Source organism: Rhinopithecus roxellana, chromosome 9 (genome assembly GCF_007565055.1).
Source record: "Rhinopithecus roxellana isolate Shanxi Qingling chromosome 9, ASM756505v1, whole genome shotgun sequence".
Taxonomy (NCBI): Eukaryota; Metazoa; Chordata; class Mammalia; order Primates; family Cercopithecidae; genus Rhinopithecus; species Rhinopithecus roxellana.
In genome coordinates, this window is record NC_044557.1 from 16084268 (window position 1) to 16106786 (window position 22519).

The following is a 22519-nucleotide window of genomic DNA, read 5'->3' on the forward strand; positions in this document are numbered from 1 at the left end:
AGTACTGTTAAAAACTTAAAGTCACAGCTTGGTTTATAACACGTCATTTGTAAATGCCTTTTTTTTTTAAAGAATTATTCTAGTATTGATGTCCTCTTACACCGAAGTAGACTCACCAAATTGCAGTCTGTACAGGCTTTAACAGAAATTCAGGAGTTCATCGGCTTTATAAGCAAACAAGGTAATTTTTTTCATCTGTCATTTTTTTCATTTCTAATTGTGGAAGAGTTTTAGCATCTAAATTATTTTCTGCTTAGCGAAAGTGCATGTTTCTTAATGTATGGGTTGGAAACTCTGTCGAATTTCCTTTACAAATATATATTTTCAGATCATTGAAATAAATGTTTAAAATGGTCAGGCAGTGTTCTGACCAGGGCTGCAAAGTGAAAGAAAACATGCTGCCTACCTTAATGAAGCTTTTGGAGTAGTGGGGTGACTCCAGAGGACACCTGCCCACAAGGGTAGTGGGGCCCACCCTGGCCTGAGAGGGTGCAGGACTCTTGGAGGAGGGTCCTGAGCAGTGGGGAAGAGGCAGGGGCTTGCAGACAGAAAGCTGTGGTGCCCATGAGGTGCACACTGAGGGTACTGGGTGTCCTGGCTTGAAGGGAGGGCGGGAAGGCTGCGGGCAGCAGGGCCCACATCAAGAAGGCCTTTGTATTGCTGATGAGTGGGTTTTATCCCAGTGCCTGTGGGAGGTCACCCAAGAATCTAAGGGGAAGAATACATCTTTGCAAAGGTAAAATGTTTTATTTGTTAATCTGAATTTCATTTTTGTCTTAAATAATTAAAAATAATTACAAAAGATGCTTTTCAGAATACTGATAAAAACTGATATTTATATCTACCTAGTTATTTTCTATTTTAATTTTGGAAAATTATTTTTCAAGTACATGTTAATGATGTATCATTTATTAAGTGCATTCTACTTTCAGGAGCTATGTTAATCTCTTTATCAGTATTACCTAGTCTTTTTTTTTGAGACGGAGTCTCCCTCTGTCACCCAGCCTGGAGCGCAGTGGCACAATCTCGGCTCACTGCAGGCTCTGCCTCCCAGGTTCATGCCATTCTCCTGCCTCAGCCTCCCGAGTAACTAGGACTACAGGCGCCCGCCACCACGCCTAGCTAATATTTTGTATTTTTAGTTGAGATGGGGTTTCACCATGTTAGCCAGGATGATCTGGATCTCCTGACCTCGTGATCCACCTGCCTCGGCCTCCCAAAGTGCTGGGATACAGGCGTGAGCCACTGCACCCAGCCAGTGTTTCCTAGTCTTTATAACAACTTCACGAGATGGATTTTTTTTCTCCTCATTTTTTAGAGGCTTATAGAGATTGAATGACTTGCCTGAGCTTATAAGTAAAAGATTTAAATTTTGAACCCAGAACTGTCTTATCTAAGCTTGTGTTCCTGACTGCTGTTTTCCTCCAACAGAAAGAAAACACATTAGCAATGTGAATTTTCAGTTTCATAAAGATTATTATGAATCTCTTTTCTGAGACCCTTGAGGCCAGAATGTTTTGGACACTAGAAATATTATCTTTGTACATGCCAGGGGCTAGGACAGTATTCTATAACTCTCCAGCTTAAGTTATGAATATTCACATTGATGCCATAAACAAAGATTTTTTTTTGCCAAGAAAATTTACTGCAACCCTATGAAAATCTTTTTAGTTATCAATGCTTTTTAGATTTTGATATTACAGATGGACTGTAGACCTGTAATAAATGTAAAAGGAATTTGTACATGTTTATTTCTCCATCCTTAAGCAATTAAGTTTAAATGTTAGAATACATTAAATTTATTATGGTAACTTTGTGTCCTTTTGTGAAAGAAAGGACTTTTTTGTAATTTGGGCAGAAGTCTGAGTTTTCTATTTACTGATAATGACCTTACTTTGTCATTTGGTCTTATAATTGAGCTGTGGGTATAGTCACCCTCTAATACTATTTTTAGGCAATTTATCATCTCAAGTTCCCCTTAAGAGACTTCTGAACACCTGGACAAACAGATATCCAGATGCTAAAATGGACCCAATGAACATCTGGGATGACGTCATCACAAATCGGTAAGACGTGGTCTCTTTGAGTCAAATGTGGATTGTTTTTTGAAATTGTTGGAATGATTTTTCTTCCAAACCATGGTTTAGAGAAATGTGGGATTTGAGCCTAGTGCAGCTGTTTTCCGTCCTTCCTGTTTCCCATGTAAGTAGTTTCCGATAGAGCTCTCTGTGTCTGCCGTGTCCTCTTTCCCGTTTGCCCTGTGGGGATGCTGCTGTCAGGAGGTACTGGTGGCTGATCCTGAACCTGCACCTCCAGGAAGGGAGACAGGGTCAGTGTGCATTTGCTCCTCTCTTAATGGAATGTTAAGTAGTTAGATGACAACAAAGACGATGACTACATAATGATTTTTATTATCCAATTTTATAACTAGGATTTTGTACATTCTTGCCTCCTATCTCTCAACTCCATTACACAGTCGTGTCACTTTCCCAGGTCTCAGGTCATTTTCATGTCCTCATCTTCTGCCATCCTGTAACTACCCTGTGGAATCCATAGGGCAGGTGCTAACCATGTAATAAAATCAGAGAGGTTGTGGTTTATTGCATGCAAATGTGCATAGGAAATAGGACTCAAGGACTCAGACTCCAAGTGTCATGTTCTCCCATTATTTCCTCCACTACTACAATTTTTTTGTTGTTGTTTTTTTAACTTTTTATTTTGAGATGAGTTCTTCTGGAAAAGTTGCAAGAAAAGTAGTCCTCTCCTGGGTGCCTTTAACCCAGATTCACTGATTTTTTAAATAACATTTTAAACATTTTTCCATGTTAGCATTTGTATTTTTTTCTTTTCTACCAGACCCTACATATTATTTATTTTCTGAACCAGTTGTGAGCCTGAGCTGGATACATCCCTTTGCCTTGTTATAGATCAGTGTTTATTTCTTAAGAAAAAGAGTATCTTTTTATTTAACTACAGTTCGGTGATAAACCTCAAGAGCTTTCATTTTTCCTCTAAAGCCCAATTTCAGTTTTGTCAATTGTCCCAGTAATGTCCTTTGTGGCATTTTCTCTACCTCTATGACAGGATCAGTACAGAATGATGGACTGCATTTATTTGATGTGTCTGTTTAGTCTCCAAAAGGCTTTGTGTATCCTAATACTGACACTTTTGAGTAATGTTCCTCTGTTTGGGTTTGTCTTATGTTTCCTTATGGTGGGACTCAGGTGATCTGCCTCTGGCCAGGTTAGCAAATCATGCGTGGGGCAGAGTGTCCATCTGCCTTTTACTGGTGATTTTTATTGTTTCTGTTTTTTTTTTTTTTTTTTTTTGGTTTTTTTTTTCATACAGAGTCTTTTTGGCCAGGCTGGAGTGTGGTGGTGCAATCTGGGCTCACTGCAACCTCCGTCTCCCGGGTTCAAGCGATTCTCCTGCCTCAACCCCCCAAGTAGCTGGGATTACAGGCACGCACTACCATACATGGCTAATATTGTATTTTTCAAAATGTTTTGCCAAGCTTGTCTTGAATTCCTGACCTCAAGTGATCCTCAAGTGAGCGTTGGCCTCCCAAAGTACTGGGATTACAGGCTTTACCTACCATGCCCAGCCTGGTGATAATAATTTAGATTGTTTGCTCTCTCCACTGTATGATGCCATTTATTTATTTATTTTTCCTTTCCAACTAACAAATAAATGTGGGAGCTGCTTTGAGACATACAGATGTCCTGCTTCTCCTAAGACTTACCCCTCCATATTTCGCATTTGTGGATGACTCCTGGCCCAAACCAGTGTTGGCAATAATGGTTGCAAAATAGTAACTTCTAACTCTACCATTCATTTATATTACTCTACATCTTATTGTAGGCAGGCACCCTCCCTTCTGTTTACGTACTTATTTACTTTTTAAAGATTATCAATAAAGACTCAGGGATTCCAATTTTATTTAGTGGGATATAACCTACTACTGTCCTTATTTATTTTGTGTTCAATTATCTCAGATTTGGCCAGCAGGCTCCCCTTTAAACTGGCAAATCAGGCTCATCTTACCTGTTTTCCCCTGTTTTCTTTTAGAAATGTTACGGATTTTGGTCTCTGATGCATTGGAAGAAAATTTTTGTAAATGGTGTGAGGTAGGGGTAGCTGTTTACTTTTTCCATATAGATATCTATCTAGCCCCATTTGTTCAAAAATCTTTCATAATTGAGTCGCCTTGGCAATTTTTTGGAAACTCAGTTGACCACGTATGTGTGGGTCTATTTCTGGATGCTCTGTTGTAGCCCTTGCTTTGTGGGTTTTTTTTTTTTTTTTCACAATAGCAAACTGTCTTCATTTTTATCACTTTATAGTACATTTTGAAGTCAGATAGGATGAGTTCTCAAACTTTTCTTTTTTTTGAGACAGGGTCTTACTCTGTCACTCGATCATGACTCATTGCAGTCTCAACCTCCCAGGCTCAAGCAGTACTCCCACTTCAGCCTCTCAAGTAGCTGGGACCACAAGTGTACGCCACCATGCCTGGCTAATTTTTTTGTCTTTTTTTGTGGAGACAGGGTTTCACTATGTGCCCAGGATGGTATGGAACTCCAGGGCTCAAGCAATCTGCCCATCTCAGCCTCCCAACATGCTGAGATTACAGGCAGGAACCATGGCACCTGGCTCAACTTTGCTTTTCTTTATGAAAACTACTTTATTTTAGTTGATTTGCATTTATATTTACATTTTAGAATCTGCTTGTCAATTTCTATAAAGAAAAACAGCTGAGATTTTTACTGGGACTGTATTGACTATAGTTCAGTTTAGGGGAGTTGCTATCTTAACAATATAAAGTTATCCAGTTCATTAATATGACATATCTATGTTAATTTAGATATCTTTAATTTCAGTGATTTGTATTTTTTCAGTATGGAGATCTTGGATGTCTTTTGTGATTTATTCCTAAGTATTTTATGTTTTTTTGGCACTGTTATAAATGGATTTATTTTCAAAATTGTATCATATTTTCCAATTATTTGCTGCTAATGTAAATTGCTTTTTATATATTAACTTTGTATCTTTGCTAACTTGGTAGTTTTAGTTCTTGTTTTGCAGATTCTCTGGGATTTTCTATCATATCATCTGCATATAGGGTCACCTTTCTTTCTGAACTTTATGCCATTTATTTCATTTTCCTGCTTTGTTAAAACCATGAGGACCTCAAGTACAATCTTGAATATAAGTGGTAAAATGAGCATCTTAGTCTTATTCTTGATGTTAGAGAAGACAAGTCACTCATTCAGCTTTAAAAAATGGTAATGGTTTTGTAAATGCCTTTTATCAGACTGAGGAAGTTCCCTTCTATTCCTGGTTTTCTGAGAGTTTTATTATGAACGCGTGTTGAATTTTATCAAACAATTTTTCTGCATCAGCTTAATCATATTGTTTTTCTCCTTTATTGTGTTTATGAAGTATTACTTTGCTGCTTTTTAAATATGAAGTCAGTCTTGCATTCTTGGAGTAAACCCAATATGGTCATGATGATCCCTTAAGGATTTTAGCATCTATATCGAAGTGGGATATTGGTCTGTAATTTTCTTTTTTGTAATATCTTCATCAGGTTTTGGTATTAGGGTTATCATGGACTCATAAGATGAGTAAGGCATGTTTCCTTCTCTATTTTAAAAAGAAGTTTATGGCCAGGCGTGGTGGCTCACGCCTGTAATTCCAGCACTTTGGGAGGCTGAGGTGGGCGGATCACCTGAGGTCAGGAGTTCAAGACCAGCCTGACAAATATGGACAAAACTCGTCTCTACCAAAAATATAAAATTAGCCGAGCATGGTGGCGCATGCCTGTAATCCTAGCTACTCAGAGGCTGAGGCAGGAGAATCTCTTGAACCCGGAAGGCAGAGGTTGTGGTGAGGCAAGATTGTACCATTATACTCCAGCCTGGGCAACAAGAGCAAAACTCCATCTCTAAAGGGGGAGAAAAATTATATAAGATCCTCATTATTTCATACTTGAATATTTGATAGGATTCACAGTGAAACCTATCCTATTTGGGCATGGGTTTTCCCTTAGGGAAGATTTTTGATAATGTATATAATTTCCTTAGTCGATACTGATAGAGAATTTATTTATTTATTTATTTATTTATTTATTTTATTTATTTATATTTTTTGAGACAGAGTCTCACTCTGTCGCCCAGGCTGGAGTGCAGTGGCGCGATCTTGGCTCACTGCAAGCTCCACCTCCCAGGTTCATGCCATTCTCCTGCATCAGCCTCCCGAGTAGCTAGAACTACAGGCACCTGCCACCATGCCCGGCTAATTTTTTTATTTTTTATTTTTTTTGTTTAGTAGAGACGGGGTTTCACTGTGTTAGCCAGGATGGTCTCGATATCCTGACCTTGTGATCCGCCCACCTTGGCCTCCCAAAGTGCTGGGATTACAGGCATGAGCCACTGCGCCCTGTCCGAGAATTTAAACTTTCTGTTTCTGGCTGGGAATGGTGACTCGCGCCTGTAATCCCAGCATTTTGGGAGGCCTAGGTGGGCGGATCATTTGAGGTCAGGAGTTGGAGACCAGCCTGGCCAATATGGTGAAGCCCTGCCTCTACTAAAACTACAAAAATTAGCTGGACGTGGTGGTGGGCACCTGTAGTCCCAGCTACTCGGGAGGCTGAGGCAGGATAATCGCTTGAACCCAGGAGGTGGAGGTTGCAGTGAGCAGAGATCATGCCACTGCATTCCAGCCTGGGAAACAGAGCAAGATTCTGTCTCAAAAAATATATATGTATATATTTCTTTTTGTGTCATTTTTGTTAAATTGTACTTTTCAATCACTTTGTCCATTTTCTTTTTAAATTTCTGCCTTCCTTCCTTGTTTTTTAAAGTAAATTTGTCCATTTCATCAACGTCATCAAATTGTTGGTATAACAGTCCACATTATTCTCATCCTTTTTATTGTTTGTAGTGTCTGTGGAGGGAACCCCTTTTTCATTCCACATATTGGTTATTTGTGTTCTCTTTTTTAACACTTGATTCATCTGGGTAAAAGTTTGTCAGTTTTGTTCCTCTTTTTCAAAGGACCAGTTTTTGACTTTGTTGATTTTCTTTATTATCTGTTTTCTATTTAATTGATTTCTAGTATCATCTTTACTATTTTTTTCTTTTCCTCTTACTTTGTATTTGCTTTTCTTTTTCTTGTTTCGGCAGAAACTGTTGATTTTATACCTTTTCTTCCTTGTAATATAAGCATTTAAAGTTACATGTGTCCCTCTAAAGTACTGCTTGCTGCATTCTGCAAATTTTGGTATGTCATTCAGTTCAACGTATTTTCTAATTCTCATGTAACTTGAGCCATTAAATATTTAAAAGTGTTTTAATTTCCAAATACCTGGGTTTTCTATCTTAGTGATTTCTAAATTCCACTGTAGTCAGAAAACACCCTCTGTATGGTTTCGTTCCTTTTAAATTTTATTGAGACTTCTTTTATGTGCCAACATATAGTCTATGTAAATACCCAATACGCATGTAAATTTGAAAATTTTGTATATTCTGCAGTTCCTGGGTATCAGGTTTTATAAATTTCAGTGAGATCAAGGTAGTCAGGGATACTTTTCAGATCTGCTGTGTCTTTACTGTTTGTTTGTGTAGTTCCATCACTGCTAAGATAAGGATGTCAAAATCTCCTGTGATTGTAGAATTGTCTATTTCTCCCTTTAATTCTGTGTAGTTTTACGTACTGTATTTTGATTCTGTTATTAGGCACATACACATGAATAACTGCTGTCTTCCTGATGAAATTATTTATTTGTTTTTATTATACTTTAAGTTCTGGGGTACATGTGCAGAACGTGCAAGTTTGTTACATAAGTATACACATGCCATGGTGGAAATACTTTTTTTTGAGATGGAATTTTGCTCTTGTTGCCCAGGCTGGAGAGCAGTGGCATGATCTTGGCTCACTGCAACCTGCACCCCCTCAGATTCAAGCCATTCTCCTCCCTCAGCCTCCCAAGTAGCTGGGATTTACAGGCATGTGCCACCACACCCAGCTGATTTTGTATTTTTAGTAAAGATGGGGTTTTGCCATGTTGGTCAGGCTGGTTTCGAACTCCTAACCTCAGGTGATCTGTCCACCTCGGCCTTCCAAAGTGCTGGGATTACAAGCATGAGCCACCATGCCCTGTCAAAATACTCCTTTTATCTTTATGAAGTAATGATATATTGATGTGTGTGTGGATGGATTTCATGTATGTTTATGAAGTAACATATAATGAAAACACCGCTAGATAATATTGTACTTCAAACAGTCATACATATTCTAAAGAACATATGTGGTTTTTGTCACGTATTCTTTAGAACGTAAGTATATGTCTTTTATTATACTTACCACTCTGTACTCATCATTTATTCCTAAGACCCAAGTTTTTCTCTTGTGTCATTTTCCTTTAGACTGAAAATCTTCCTTTAGCAGTTCTTGTAATGCAGGTCTACTTGTGATGAACTCTTGTTAGTTTTTTCCTTCTCTGAAGATATCTTTATTTCTGTGTCATTCTTGAAGGTCACTTTCTCAGAATGTAGAATCTGGGTAGATTCTCCCTGCCCCTTGTAGTATCTTTTGGCCGCTATGTCTCTGAAGATGATGTCCTCGCTATTCCTGTTATTGTGGCTCATATGTGATGTGTCATGTTTTTCTGGCTGCTTTCAGAATTTTTTTCTTTATCATTGGTTATCAGCAGTTTGATGATGATGTGTCTAGGCCTGGTTCTGTTTGAATTTGTCCCATCTAAAGTTCACTGACTTTCTTGAATCTGCACATTTTTGTCACCAAATTTGGGGAGTTTTTGGTCATTGTGTTTCTTCAAATACTTTTTGTCCCAATTTCTCTTGGTCTCGTGGGAATCCAGTTAGACATACGTCATGCCTTTTGACATTGTTCCATAAGTTCCTGACTCTGTTCATTTTTATTCATTCTTTTTGTTGTTTATTCATAAGATTAGATAATTTCTATTGATTTGTCTTCAATCTTACCCTTGCTTTATTTTGCTTACTCGTTCTTCTAGGAAGTCCGTCTAGTGACTATTTTATCTTAGGTATTATATTTTGCAGTTGTAAAATTTCCATTTGGTTTATTAAAAAATATTTCCTCTTTTTCTGCTGAGATACTCACCCTTTCATTTATTGCATGTGTTTTTTTCTTGACCTCCTGGAGCATAGTTAAAATAGCTGCTTTAAGGTCCTTATATTATCATTCCAACATATGGGTCAGCATAGAGTTAGCGTCCATTTTCTGTTGAGATGGATACATTCTCCCGATTCTTTTTATCAGTTAATTTTTGAATGTAATTTATGAATATAGTAGTCCCTTCTTATCTGTAGGAGATACGTTCATAGATCCCCAGTGGAATCCTGAAACCATGGGTAATACCAAACCTTATGTATACTGTTTTTTTCCTATACATACACACATATGATAAAGTTTAATTTATAAATTAGGCACAGTAAGTAACAATAATAACAATAATAAAATAGAATAATTCAAACAGTATACTATAATAAAAGTTATGTGAATGTGGTCTGTCTCTCTCAAAATATCTTATTGCACTATATCTCCAGTAACTGAAGCCAGGGAAAGCAAAACTGCAAGTAAGATAAGGAGAACTACTGGATTCTCTTGCGTAGATGCTGACTTATAATTCTCTAGCTGGCGATCTGTTTAGATAGTAGGCTCTGTCTTGCCTTTTGTTGATTGAAACCTCAGTTCCTTTCCAAACCTATGCTGTTTTGAGTCTGTCTGTACATGCATACTTCAGGGCAGCCTGAGTCTGGTGGGTTCATGTGCAGAACTAGAGGATTTTTCTCTGGTTCTCTCCCCTCCAGGATTCTCCCTGTAGCACCTGTCTGCCTGGGCTCCTTTTCTTGTTCCCCTGGGTAGAATGCAGCAGGCTTGCCTTAAGGATCTCAATCACATTGCCACCACACTCCACAGCGTCAAAAGGGAATAAAACAGAGAGGAAACAGGAAGCCCATCCCAATAGCAGATCCTCCCAGTTTTGATTCCCTGCACATACAGTCTGCCATCTTTTATTCACTCAGAGTTCTTGGGGAGTTGTATTTTATCCAGTTTCTAGTTGTTGTCAGCAGAGGATAGGCCCCAAGGGGTTCCCAGTGCCATACCAGAGCCAGACTCTGTTGTTTTTAGAAAAGATGGTTCTCGGCCGGTCGCGGTGGCTCAAGCCTGTAATCCCAGCACTTTGGGAGGCTGAGACGGGCGGATCACGAGGTCAGGAGATCCAGACCATCCTGGCTAACACGGTGAAACCCCGTCTCTACTAAAAAATACAAAAAACTAGCCGGGCGAGGTTGCGGGTTGCGGGCGCCTGTAGTCCCAGCTACTCGGGAGGCTGAGGCAGGAGAATGGTGTAAACCCAGGAGGCGGAGCTTGCAGTGAGCTGAGATCCGGCCACTGCACTCCAGCCTAGGCGGCAGAAAAGAAAAGAAAAGATGGTTCTCTTCTTGGTTTGTTCTCTCTGATTTGATGTGAGAACATGTCATGCAGTGTAACTGTTCTCTGTGTTTGTTTAATTTGTTCCCTCTGTCTGGGACTCTCTTGTCAACTCTACTCCTAAAATTGCATGCACTTTCACAGCCTAAGGGAGTCTGTCTCATTCTGTGGATGTTCCCACCTCCCTTTCCTGAAATACCAAGCACTTTATTCACACTGGTAGGAGACATTTATGGATTTAGTAATTCATTATTTATTGAAATGTTAATCTAGTACCTACTTGTATTTATTGTTATGATTAAAAACAGTGAAAGCTTAAAATCAGTGGCAGCTTTGGGGAATGAGCCAGCACTGTGGTTGGTGCGGGGATGAGGAGCACAGAGCAGTGTGGTAAGAATAGGAAATGGCCAGCGAGGCTTGTATCTTGGGAGTAACAAAAAAAGAGGGAAAAGGAAAAAGAGATGTGAAACATGATGGTTTATCTGCCTACAGTGTTTCTTTCTCCCCTCCCCTCCCCTCTCCTCTTCTTTCCTCTCCTTTTTTCCTTTCCTTTTCTTCTTTCCTTTCTTTCCATGCACAGGGTCTTGCTCTGCCACCCAGGCTGGAGTGCAGTGGTGCAGTCATAGCTCACTGCAGCCTCAAACTCCTGAGCTCAGATGATCCTCCTGTGTAGCTGGAAATACAGGCTCATGCCACCATGCCCAGCTAATTTTTACATTTTTTTGTAGAGATGAGGTATCACTATGTTGCCCAGGGTGTTCTCGAACTCCCTGGCCATAGTGTTTCTAAGAAATTGGAAATCAGTTCCTGGAAGAATAACAGAAATTTACTTGATTGTTGATCAGGGATGAGCTTTATATATTAGGGCCCTTTGTCAGTGTTACTAATATTAATGGAAATAAAATTACTTGGACAGAGTCATACATGTAAATTATGATTCAAATAAAAATAATTTTGAAGTTGGGTATGGAGGCACGCACCTATTGTTTCAGCTTCTTGGGAGGCTGAGGCAGGAGGATTGCTTGAGCCCAGGAATTCAAGGCTGTAGTGTGCTATGATTACATCTGTGAATAACTACTGCACTACAGCCTGGGCAACATAGTGAGTCCTGTTTCTAAAATAATAATTTAGTAGCAACCTAGACTTACCTTTTAAATTTTCGTGGTTGGGCATGGTGGCTCATACCTGTAATCCCAGCCTTTAGGAGGATTCCTTGAACCCAGGAGTTGAGACCAGCCTGGCAGCATAGCAAGCCCCTGTTTCTACAAAAAAAATGTAAAACTTAGCTTGATGCGGTAGCATGCACCTATAACCAACCCCAGCTATTTGGGAGGCTGAGGGAAGAGGACTGTGTGAGTTTAGGAGGTCGAGGCTGCAGTGATCTGTGGTTGCACCACTACGCTCCAACATGGGCAACAGAGCAAGACCCTGTCTCAAAAAAATAAATAAAAAGAAAAAATTTTCAGTGATTATAAACTGTTTACTGTTACATATTTATCACCTTAAGTTGGGACATATAAGTAGGAAAATGGCTCAACACAGGGTATGATACCCATTCTTCAAAAGATAAAATATAGGTCAGACATGATAGCTCACTCCTGTAATCCCAGCACTTTGGGAGGCCAAGGTAGGCAAATTGCTTGAACTCAGGAGTTCAGAACCAGCCTGGGCAACACGATGAAACCACGATTCCACAAAAAAAAAAAAGAATTAGCTGGGTATGGTGGCCTGCGCCAATAGCCCCAGCTACTCAGAAGGCTGAGGTAGGAGGTTGGCTTGAGCCCGGGAGGTGGAGCTTGCAGTGAGTTGAGCACTGCACACCAGCCTGGGTGACAGAGCCATACTCTGTCTTCAAAAAAAAAGAAAAGAAAATGGTGAGGTTGAACATTTTATTCTGTGTAACTGGAAGCATTGAGTGATGTATGAAAAGTACTGTTAAAATATCACTGGTAGCCGGGCATGGTGGCTCACTCCTGTAATCCCAGCACTTTGAGAGGCTGAGGCGGGCAGATCATGAGGTCAGGAGTTCAAGACCAGCCTGGCCAAGATGGTGAAACCCCATCTCTACCAAAAATACAAAAATTAGCTGGGCATGGTGGCACGCACCTGTAATCCCAGCTACTCAGGAAGCTGAGGCAGGAGAATCACTTGAACCCAGGAGGCAGAGGTAGCAGTGAGCTGAGATCGTGCCACTGCGCTCCAGCCTGGGTGACAGAGGGAGACTCTGTCTTAAAAAAAAAAAAAAAAAAAAAATTATATATATCTCATTGGTGATCTTTAAGGAGTTGTTTTATGCAAATGGAGAGTAAGTCAATACCTAGAGTGTATATTTTTGGTTTTAAATGTGAACAAAGGCTGGGTGTAGTGGCTCACACCTGTGTCCCAGCACTTTGGGAGGCCAGAGCAGGTGGATCACCTGAGGGTCAGGAGTTCGAGAGCAGCCTGGCCAACATGGTGAAACCCCCTCTCTACTAAAAATACAAAAATTATCCGGGGGTGGTGGTGCACGCCTGTAGTCCCAGCTGCTCAGTAGGCTGAGGCAGGAAAATTGCTTGAACCCGGGAGGTGGAGGTTGCAGTAAGTCGAGATCATGCCACTGCACTCCAGCCTGGGTGACAGAATGAGACTCCATCTCGGAAAAAAAAAAAGGGTAGACCGAGCACGGTGGCTCACGCCTGTAATCCCAGCACTTTGGGAGGCTGAGGCGGCCGGATCACGAGATCAGGAGAACGAGGCCATCCTGGCTAACATGGTGAAACCCTGTCTCTACTAAAAATACAAAAAATTAGACAGATGTGGGGGCGGGCACCTGTAGTCCCAGCTACTCAGGAGGCTGAGGCAGGAGAATGATGTGAACCTGGGAGGCGGAGCATGCAGTGAGCCTAGATCGCGCCACTGCACTCCAGCCTGGGCGACAGAGTGAAACTCATCTCAAAAAAAAAAAAAAAAAGAACAAACATTTACTAAGGTGTAGAATTTCTGCCTGTAATTGCTACCCAGAAGCTTCCTATTCCTGAGTCTGACATTGTCTCATTTTTCTTTGTGTAGATGTTTCTTTCTCAGCAAAATAGAGGAGAAGCTTACCCCTCTTCCAGAAGATAATAGTATGAATGTGGATGAAGATGGAGACCCCAGTGACAGGATGGACGTGCAAGAGCAGGAAGAAGATATCAGCTCCCTGATCAGGAGCTGCAAGTTTTCCATGAAAATGAAGATGGTAGACAGTGCCCGGAAGCAGGTGAGTACTCATGTCTGTCTTTCCTGCTCTGTCACAGGATTTTGCTAAATTAGCTTTTCTCTAATTTTAGCTTTTCTTTATAGTCTGAACCTTAAAATAATTGAGTAGGTGTTTTTTTTTTCTCTCTTTATAAGTAAACTGGGCTGGGTGCAGTGGCTCACACCTGTAATCTCAGCACTTTGAGAGGCCAAGGTAGGCGGATCACTTGAGCCCAGGAGTTAGAGACCAGCTTGGGCGACAGAGTGAGAACCTGTCTCAAAAAAAAAGGAAACTTGAAGGAGCACTTATTCAAAAGTCTCCAGAAAGCCTCTAGAGTTTATTATATTCCTGTTAATCATTTCAAAATGAATCCTTACCAGTTAGTTACAAATTATTTTTAGGTTTACTTTGTAGGAATTATCGTTTAATACTAGGACCCTTTCTTGATATTAAGTATATACATTGCTTAAAAATTGCATGTAATCTATTTAAATGTATATAATTTTTAAACATACTACGGAAGCTTGCTATGTTAATGACCCTATATCAGTTGCTATTGCAAGGCAAAGGATGATATTCTAGTAGAAATAATATTTCTTTTTTGTAGGTTTAAATGCTCATTTATAGATTTTTCTTTGGATGAGTGTAATATCAAGTAAGAATTTTTATATTGCAAATAACAGAAAATCCAATTAGAGTCAGGCAGAGCAGGAACTGGGTGAGAGAAGAACAGGGTGTGGCCAGAAGGGGTGATCTGAACTAAAGGATTTAGTGGTGAGGGAGTTGGGGTCATGGGGAGAGGACCCCAGTGTAGTTAGGAAACTGGCACGATGAGGGGAAAGACATGTTCCCTGCCATTATTACTATCTAGTGAGAGTGGGGGCTGCACACATGATGACAACAGCACTGGTGGGCAAAGAAGAGAGATGTCAGCAAAGCCTGGTGGGCGCAGGGAAGAGAAGAGCTTCCACCTTGGACAGGGAGGTGTCTGGGGAAGGGGGCTGTGATTTAGGGTAGGCTTTATGGGTATGGAAAGATTTGCGCATGGAGAGGAGAAAGGTATTCCAGGAGTCACGCACACAGAAACATGAAAGTGAGAAACAGAATGCAGAGTCTTACGCTGGGTTTACAGAGGGCGAGAGACTGCGTCCTTGCAGGGTTCAGGAGGCCATTGAAGGTTCCATGCATGCTGGCCAGTTGTAAGCTATGTGGGAGATTGACAGCTCTGGGGAAAGCAAAGACAGAGAAAGACCAGGAAGCTCCACATTAGGGGAGTGGGGTGGGAGTGAGCAGGGCAAGAGAGGTGCTCTGTAAGGAGATCCAGGACAACCCGAGGTGACAGGAGTGATGAGAGTGTCTGGCTGGGAACAACTTGGATTTCTCTCCTGGGTGGTTGAAAGGGCAGTAATTAGGAAAACCAAAGTCTGATGAAAATGGCTTTTGAAGCTTGAGAGAGAATTAGAGGTGTAGATTTAAGAAGACATTATATAAGCAACTAAAAAATAGGTCAATTGTATTCAGAATTAAAGCTATCGTGCATTACCTGAGATGGCTGGAAGCAAACACACAGATGACAAACCTTGGAGAAGATGTGGGAAACTGGAAACCTTCTGAACTGCTGGTGGGAATGTAAAATGGTGCATCTGCTGTGGAAAACAGTCTGGCATTTCCTCAAAAAGTTAAGCATAGAGGCTGGTCCAAGTGCAGTGGTTTTTACAATTAATTGATCACAACCATTTACCAGATTTCTTTGTTGATTCTCCACTTCTGATGCTTCACTTGACTATACTTAAAAAAAAATAAATGTCGAGGCCAGGCCCTCACGCTTGTAATCCCAGCACTTTGGGGAGGCCGAGACAGGTGGATCACCTGAGGTCAAGGGTTCAAGACCAGCCTGACCAACATGGTGACACCCCGTCTCTACTAAAAATACAAAAATTAGCCGGACTTGGTGGCACATGCCTGTAATCCCAGCTACCCAGGAGGCTGAGGCAGGAGAATCACTTGAACCTGGGAGATGGAGGTTGCAGAGAGCTAAGATTGTGCGACTGTGCTCCAGCCTGGGTGACAAGAGCAAAACTTTGCCTCAAACAAACAAACAAACAAAAACAGTTGAACCTAGAGTTACCTTATGACACAGCAATTACACTCCCAGACCCATGAGAAACAAAAGCTTAAGTTCACATGGAAATTAATACACAAATGTTGACAGGAACATTATTCAAAATAGCTGGAAGGTGGCAGCAACCCAAATAAGATGTGGCATGTCCAGCCAGGTGCAGTGGCTCAGGCCTGTAATACCAGCACTTTGAGAGGCCGAGGCGGGCGGATCACTTGAAGTCAGAAGTCCGAGACCAGTCTGGCCGACATGGAGAAACTCCGTCTCTACTAAAAATACAAAAATTAGCCGGGCGTGGTAGCACATGCCTGTAATCCCAGGTACTTGGGAGACTGAGGCAGGAAAATTGTTTGAACTCAGGAGGCACAGGTTGCAATGAGCTGAGATCACGCCATTGCACTCCAGCCTAGGCGATGAGTGAAACTCCATCTCAAAAAAAAAAAAAAAAAGTGGCATGTCCGTGCAATGGAGTATTATTCAGCCATAAAGAGGAAAGAAGAGCTGACAGGTGCTACAACGTGCATGAACCTGTAAAACATCATGCTAAGTAAAAGAAGATGCCATCACCACTTATTTTCTGATACCATTGTTACAAAATGTCTGGTGTAGGCAAATCCATAGAGAAAGGAAGGAAATTTATGGTTTCCAATGGCTGGGTAGTGACTCAGAACAAACAGTGAGTTTCTTTTTGGGGTAATGAAAATGTTCTGGAATTAGGGGTGGTGGTTGCACAACTTTGTAAATATACTCAAAAATACTGAATTGTACCCACCCTGCCCCCACCTTGTGTTTTTTTTTTTTTTTTTTTTTTTTTTTTTTTTGAGATAGTCTTGCTCTGTTTCCCAGGGTAGAGTACACAGCAACTCACTGCAGCCTCAACCTCCCAGGTTCAAGTGATCCTACTACCTTAGTGTCCAGAGTAACTGGGACTACAGGCACGAGCCATGGTGCTGGCTAATTTTAAAAATTTTTTTAGAGGCAGGGTCTCATTATGTTGCCTAGTCTGGTTTGAGACTCCTAGACTCAGGTAATCCTCCCTCCTTGGCCTTCCAAAATGCTGGGATTACAGGCCTGAGCCACTAAACCTGGCCTGAATTGTACTCTTTAAATATGAATTATATCCCAGTGATACATTTAGAGACATAATTGAAGCTAAAGAAATAGATTTGTTACTCTCCGGTGGATTGTGTCGTGCAAAGGGGGAAGCAGGCCAGTTTGAAACTTCTGTCACTTGTGTATCATCATACCACCTTCTCTCTTTTTCTATTAATACAGAACAATTTCTCACTTGCCATGAAACTACTGAAGGAGCTGCATAAAGAGTCAAAAACCAGAGACGATTGGCTGGTGAGCTGGGTGCAGAGCTACTGCCGCTTGAGCCACTGCCGGAGCCGGTCCCAGGGCTGCTCTGAGCAGGTGCTCACTGTGCTGAAAACAGTCTCTTTGTTGGGTAAGTTGACCACTTTTATCCACATACATCTTTAGAGGGCTGTGTTATATTGTCTTACATATCTTCTTCTTCTTTGTGCTGCATCATCTGACATTTGGGAGGTAAATCTTTGCAGTAATTTTAGTGAATATAGCAAAGTGAGCCAGAGAATGATAGTTTAATTATTTTGAAAACTTTGTTTGCATATAAGATATAAACAAACATGAAAAGCCATTTCAGCCTGGGTGCAGTGGCTCACGCCTGTAATCCCAGCACTTCGGGGGGCTGAGGCGGGTGGATCATGAGGTCAGGAGATTGAGACCATCCTGGCTAACAAAGTGAAACCCTGTGTCTACTGAAAATACAAAAAAATTACGCCAGGTTTGGTGGTGGGCGCCTATAGTCCCAGCTACTTAGGAGGCTGAGGCAGGAGAATGGCGTGAACCCGTTAGATGGATCTTGCAGTGAGCTGAGATCGTGCCACTACACTCCAGCCTGGGCGATAGAGCAGGACTCCATCTCAAAAAGAAGAAAAACAAAAACAAAAGCAAAACTACCTGGGCGTGGTGGCAGGCGCCTGTCTGTAGTCCCAGCTGCTCTGGAGCCTGAGGCAGGAGAATCGCTTGAACCTGGCAGGTGGAGGTTGCAGCGAGCCCAAATCGCGCCACTGCACTCCAGCCTGGTTGACAAGAACAAAACTCCGTCTCAAAAAAAAAAAAAAAAAAAAAGCTATTTCCTCCTAAAATAATGTAGTCTTTAAGACTACATTAAAGGAGGAAAGCTTTCTTGGGCAGGTTTGGGTCTTGTCCCCTGCTCTGTTGCCCTGTGTCTGAGGATGTGTGCTAGTATTCTGATCAGGCATGATCCAGCTGGGTTCCCAGACCAGCTCTGAAGTATCAGCCTCAATAAAGGTGTCTAGGGGAGAAGCACTCTTTTACACTGATCCCAGGAGGAGAAGATCATTCTAGTTGGACTTGTTGGCATGCACCCTTTGTCCCAGCTACTGGGGAGCCTGAGGCGGGAGGATGGCTTGAGATCAGGAGTTCGAGGCTGCATTGAGCCATGATTTGCCTGTGTGAGTTGCCACTGTATTCTGGCCTGGGCAACATAGTGAGACCCTGTGTCTAAAAAAAGAAGAAGAAAATTATCCTGATTATTGCTACATAATTATATGGGTTTTTTTGAGGGGAGGAGGAGGAGTTTGCTAATGTTAATATTAGTGTCCATATACCGATATAATAATAATTACACAGTTAGAGTATGGTTGTAGTTCATAACAGCCTTGCATGATAAGCAGGGCCAGTAGTTGTGATCCTGTATGTGAGATAACTCTGGCAGAGAACTGTCAGACCATAGGCAAGGAGGGCATGTGGTTGATCAGGCCTCCTAGTTTCAACACTGTTACCACACGTCTGGACGCTGCAGACTTAACCAGCGCTGATCCAGCTCCTTGCCCAGAACCACACAGTCACAGCAGAACTAGAACTTTAAATGCAGCAGTGCCTGTTGCTTCATTTGCTGTGGGCCACAGTGCCAATTTAAAGACCTACTCTGGATTATTAATTTATGTACAAACACAGTACCCGTTTCCTATTCTTTATAACAGAATTAGGTGCTTTGAAAAATTGCAGAATGATGATGCTTGAATAAAAAGTTAATTAATGAAAGTTTCAATTGCTTAGTCTCTGTGGACTTTGATACAGTTTCTTCTTTTTTTTTTTTGCGACGGAGTCTCGCTCTGTGGCCCAGGCTGGAGTGCAGTGGCCGGATCTCAGCTCACTACAAGCTCCGCCTCCCGGATTTACGCCATTCTCCTGCCTCAGCCTCCCAAGTAGCTGGGACTACAGGCGCCCGCAACCTCGCCCGGCTAGTTTTTTGTATTTTTTAGTACAGACGGGGTTTCACCGTGTTTAGCCGGGATGGTCTGGATCTCCTGACCTCGTGATCCGCCCGTCTCGGCCTCCCAAAGTGCTGGGATTACAGGCTTGAGCCACCGCGCCCGGCTGATACAGTTACTTCTAACAAAGAACATTTTTCATTAATATGTGAGTTTAAGAAATTCCCTAGCCAGTATTTGAAGTCAGTTTCTTATACTTTCAATATTTATTTTTATTAATTTATTAATGGAAAACTTTAGGCCAAGCACGGTGGGTCATACTTGTAATCTCAGCATTTTGGGAGGCCAAAGTGGGAGGATTGCTTGAACTCAGGAGTTCGAGACCAGCCTGGGCAACATGGCAAAACCCCATCTCTACCAAAAATACAAAAAATAGCCTGGCATAGTGGTACAAGCCTATAGTCCCAGCTAATTGGGAGGTTGAGGTGGGATGATCGCTTGAGCCCGGGAGGCAGAGGTTCCAGTGAGCCAAGATCGTGTCATTGCACTCCAGCCTGGGTAACAGAGGGAGACCCTGTTCCAAAAACAAAAGAAAACTTTTGTAGACAACGAATTTCTTCTTTTTAATTACACACACACACATACACACAGTGTTTGTTTTTGTTTTGTTTGTTTGTTTTTTTAATCCAACAGATGAGAACAACGTGTCAAGCTACTTAAGCAAAAATATTCTGGCTTCCCGTGACCAGAACATTCTCTTGGGTACAACTTACAGGATCATAGCTAATGCTCTCAGCAGTGAGCCAGCCTGCCTTGCTGAAATTGAGGAGGACAAGGCTAGAAGAATCTTAGAGCTTTCTGGATCCAGTTCAGAGGATTCGGAGAAGGTAATACTGGAAGAATGTTTTATGCTAGTGTGCTGTGTATGTCTTCAATGTGCAGTGTTCAGGCTACAGGAAAGTAATAGGGTATTGCTTTGTGTTTTTAAAATATATTTGACAGTTATGCACAGCCAATTTTCTTATGTGGAAAATTGACATTCTTTGTGCTTCCTATTTATTTGAATGATACAAATTTTTTAATATTAAAAGTCATGAATTTTAATTTTTTTTGGATTGAAAGAACTGTGGACAGTTCTTTTATGACTTTTGTTTATTAAATATCCCCACCCATCACCATTCAGACGTCCCACTAGCTTACGGAACAAATCAGCCTTTTCTGCTTTTTTATTTAGTGCCTGCTTTGCTTAGCTTCCTGCCGATTATTTTGTTTTTTCAATAGTTACCTGCTTCCTTCTCATTCACTATGTCCTGCCTCACCTCAGTTGTGGGGCCTTCTCTTTTCCCTCCATGATGCTACCAGCGTCTGCAGGACACTGAGGGCAGGAGCCAACTTCCATCTCCCTCTTATATTCCCGACAGCCATGCACTCCACTGACCAGACCCAGCTCTGTGTTGCTTGTGCACCATCTGGCCTGCACTGGGCTTGCATTTTTGTTTGGCCAGTTGTTATGTGCTGAGGATCTTACTGGAATTGCTTGCTCCTTCACAGCCAGTGTGGACTCTTGTTTTTCCAGTTCCATAGCTTCAGTGTTATTTTGGAACTGTTGATCCATTTATGTGTCATGAGTCACAAATGGAAAGCAGAATTCTTTGAGAAAACTTCAGTCATGCTCATGGGTTGAGGTCTCTGTGAATTCCAGGTGATCGCGGGTCTGTACCAGAGAGCATTCCAGCACCTCTCTGAGGCTGTGCAGGCAGCTGAGGAGGAGGCCCAGCCTACCTCCTGGAGCTGTAGGCCTGCAGCTGGGGTGATTGATGCTTACATGACGCTGGCAGATTTCTGTGACCAACAGCTACGCAAGGAAGAAGAGAATGCATCAGGTGAACTGCAAAATTAAAAAGCTAGTGTTCCATTATGTCAGCATAAAGTCTTATGAATTTTGTACATACTTTTGGTCTCCTATTTGTTTTCAAATTACAAATATTTTGAAAATCCTATTGTCTTTTTAAGAGACAATGGCAGCCAGGTGCAGTGGATCACTTGAGGCCAGGAGTTTGAGACCAGCCTGGCCAACGTGGTGAAACCCCAACTCTACTAAGAATACAAAACAATTAGCTGGGTGTGGTGGCCCATGCCTGTAGTCCCAGCTGCTCAGGAGGCTGGGGCAGGAGAATCGCTTGAACCCAGGAGGCAGAGGTTGCAGTGAGCTGATATTGCACCACTGCACACCAGCCTGGGTGACAGAGCGAGACTCCGTCTCAAAAAAAAAAAAAAAAGAGAAAGAGAGACAATGGCCTCTCTAAGCAACATGACCTACAGTTAAATGGAGTCAAGTGGTCCTCTCTTTCCATTTGTTTAATTTATACTTTGATATTTTGCTTGCAGCTTCAATATTACTGGCTCATGTGGCCTGCTTCATGCTCCTGGAATAAATTCAGTGACCACCAACTGCCCCTTGTGTTCCCAGCCCAGGATTCAAACTGTGCTTCGTGCAGAATGGGTACTCTAATGGAAGGATTTGGCTTCAGGATAGATACAAAACTGTACCTGGTGTTTGTTGGTGTACAGTGGTAGTTAAGAAAAGAACAATGGCCGGGTGCAGTGGCTCACGCCTGTAATCCCAGCACTTTGGGAGGCCGAGGTGGGCGGATCACGAGGTCAGGAGATCGAGACCATCCTGGCTAGCATGGTGAAACCCCCATCTCTACTAAAAATACAAAAAAATTAGCCGGGTGTGGTGGCAGCTACACGGGAGGCTGAGGCAGAAGAATGGCTTGAACCCAGGAGGTGGAGCTTGCAGTGAGCCAAGATCACACCACTGCACTCCAGCCTGGGCAAGAGAGCGAGATTCCGTCTCAACAACAACAAAAAAAGACACTAAAAAATACAAGGCAAAAAGGGAACATGTTAACATTTAAGGTCATAGTTTATGGATAAGTGGATATATTGACCATTGCTCTCTTCTTTGGTGTCATTGATAGTTACTGATTCTGCAGAACTGCAGGCGTATCCAGCACTTGTGGTGGAGAAAATGTTGAAAGCTTTAAAATTAAATTCCAGTGAAGCCAGATTGAAGTTTCCTAGATTACTTCAGATTATAGAACGGTATCCAGAGGAGACTTTGAGTCTCATGACAAAAGAGGTTGGTGTCTTTATTCGACTTGGCGGTAAGGAACTTTACAGAATGTAAAGATACACTTATTTATATCCAAACGCGTTAATGTGTGCAGTGCGTGTATTATAGCTTTTCCCAGCCAGCTGTGAATTCTGCTACATTCTGAGGACATAGGTAATTTAAAGCTGCAAAAATGAGTTTTCGCATTTACCCATTTTCCTCTGTGGGTGTTGATAAGAACACTGTGTTTGAACAAGGACCCAGAGAGTTGGAGGCGGGGTGACTGTGGCCAGTCACATTTGCTGTGCCCAGTGCTC

At 41.8% G+C, this 22519-nt stretch overlaps 1 protein-coding gene across 4 annotated transcripts in view; it reads left to right on the forward strand.

The window, feature by feature from the left end:
- Positions 1-22519, forward strand: part of PRKDC (protein kinase, DNA-activated, catalytic subunit) — a 185568-nt gene that overhangs the window by 138012 nt on the left and 25037 nt on the right. For all 4 annotated transcript variants that reach the window (XM_010357481.2, XM_010357483.2, XM_010357480.2 and 1 more), the window contains exons 67-73: positions 73-181; positions 1955-2066; positions 13531-13720; positions 17094-17268; positions 19778-19971; positions 20787-20967; positions 22069-22229. In XM_010357481.2, the coding sequence (XP_010355783.2) occupies positions 73-181; positions 1955-2066; positions 13531-13720; positions 17094-17268; positions 19778-19971; positions 20787-20967; positions 22069-22229 (1122 nt within the window). The remainder of the gene's footprint in view (positions 1-72; positions 182-1954; positions 2067-13530; positions 13721-17093; positions 17269-19777; positions 19972-20786; positions 20968-22068; positions 22230-22519) is intronic.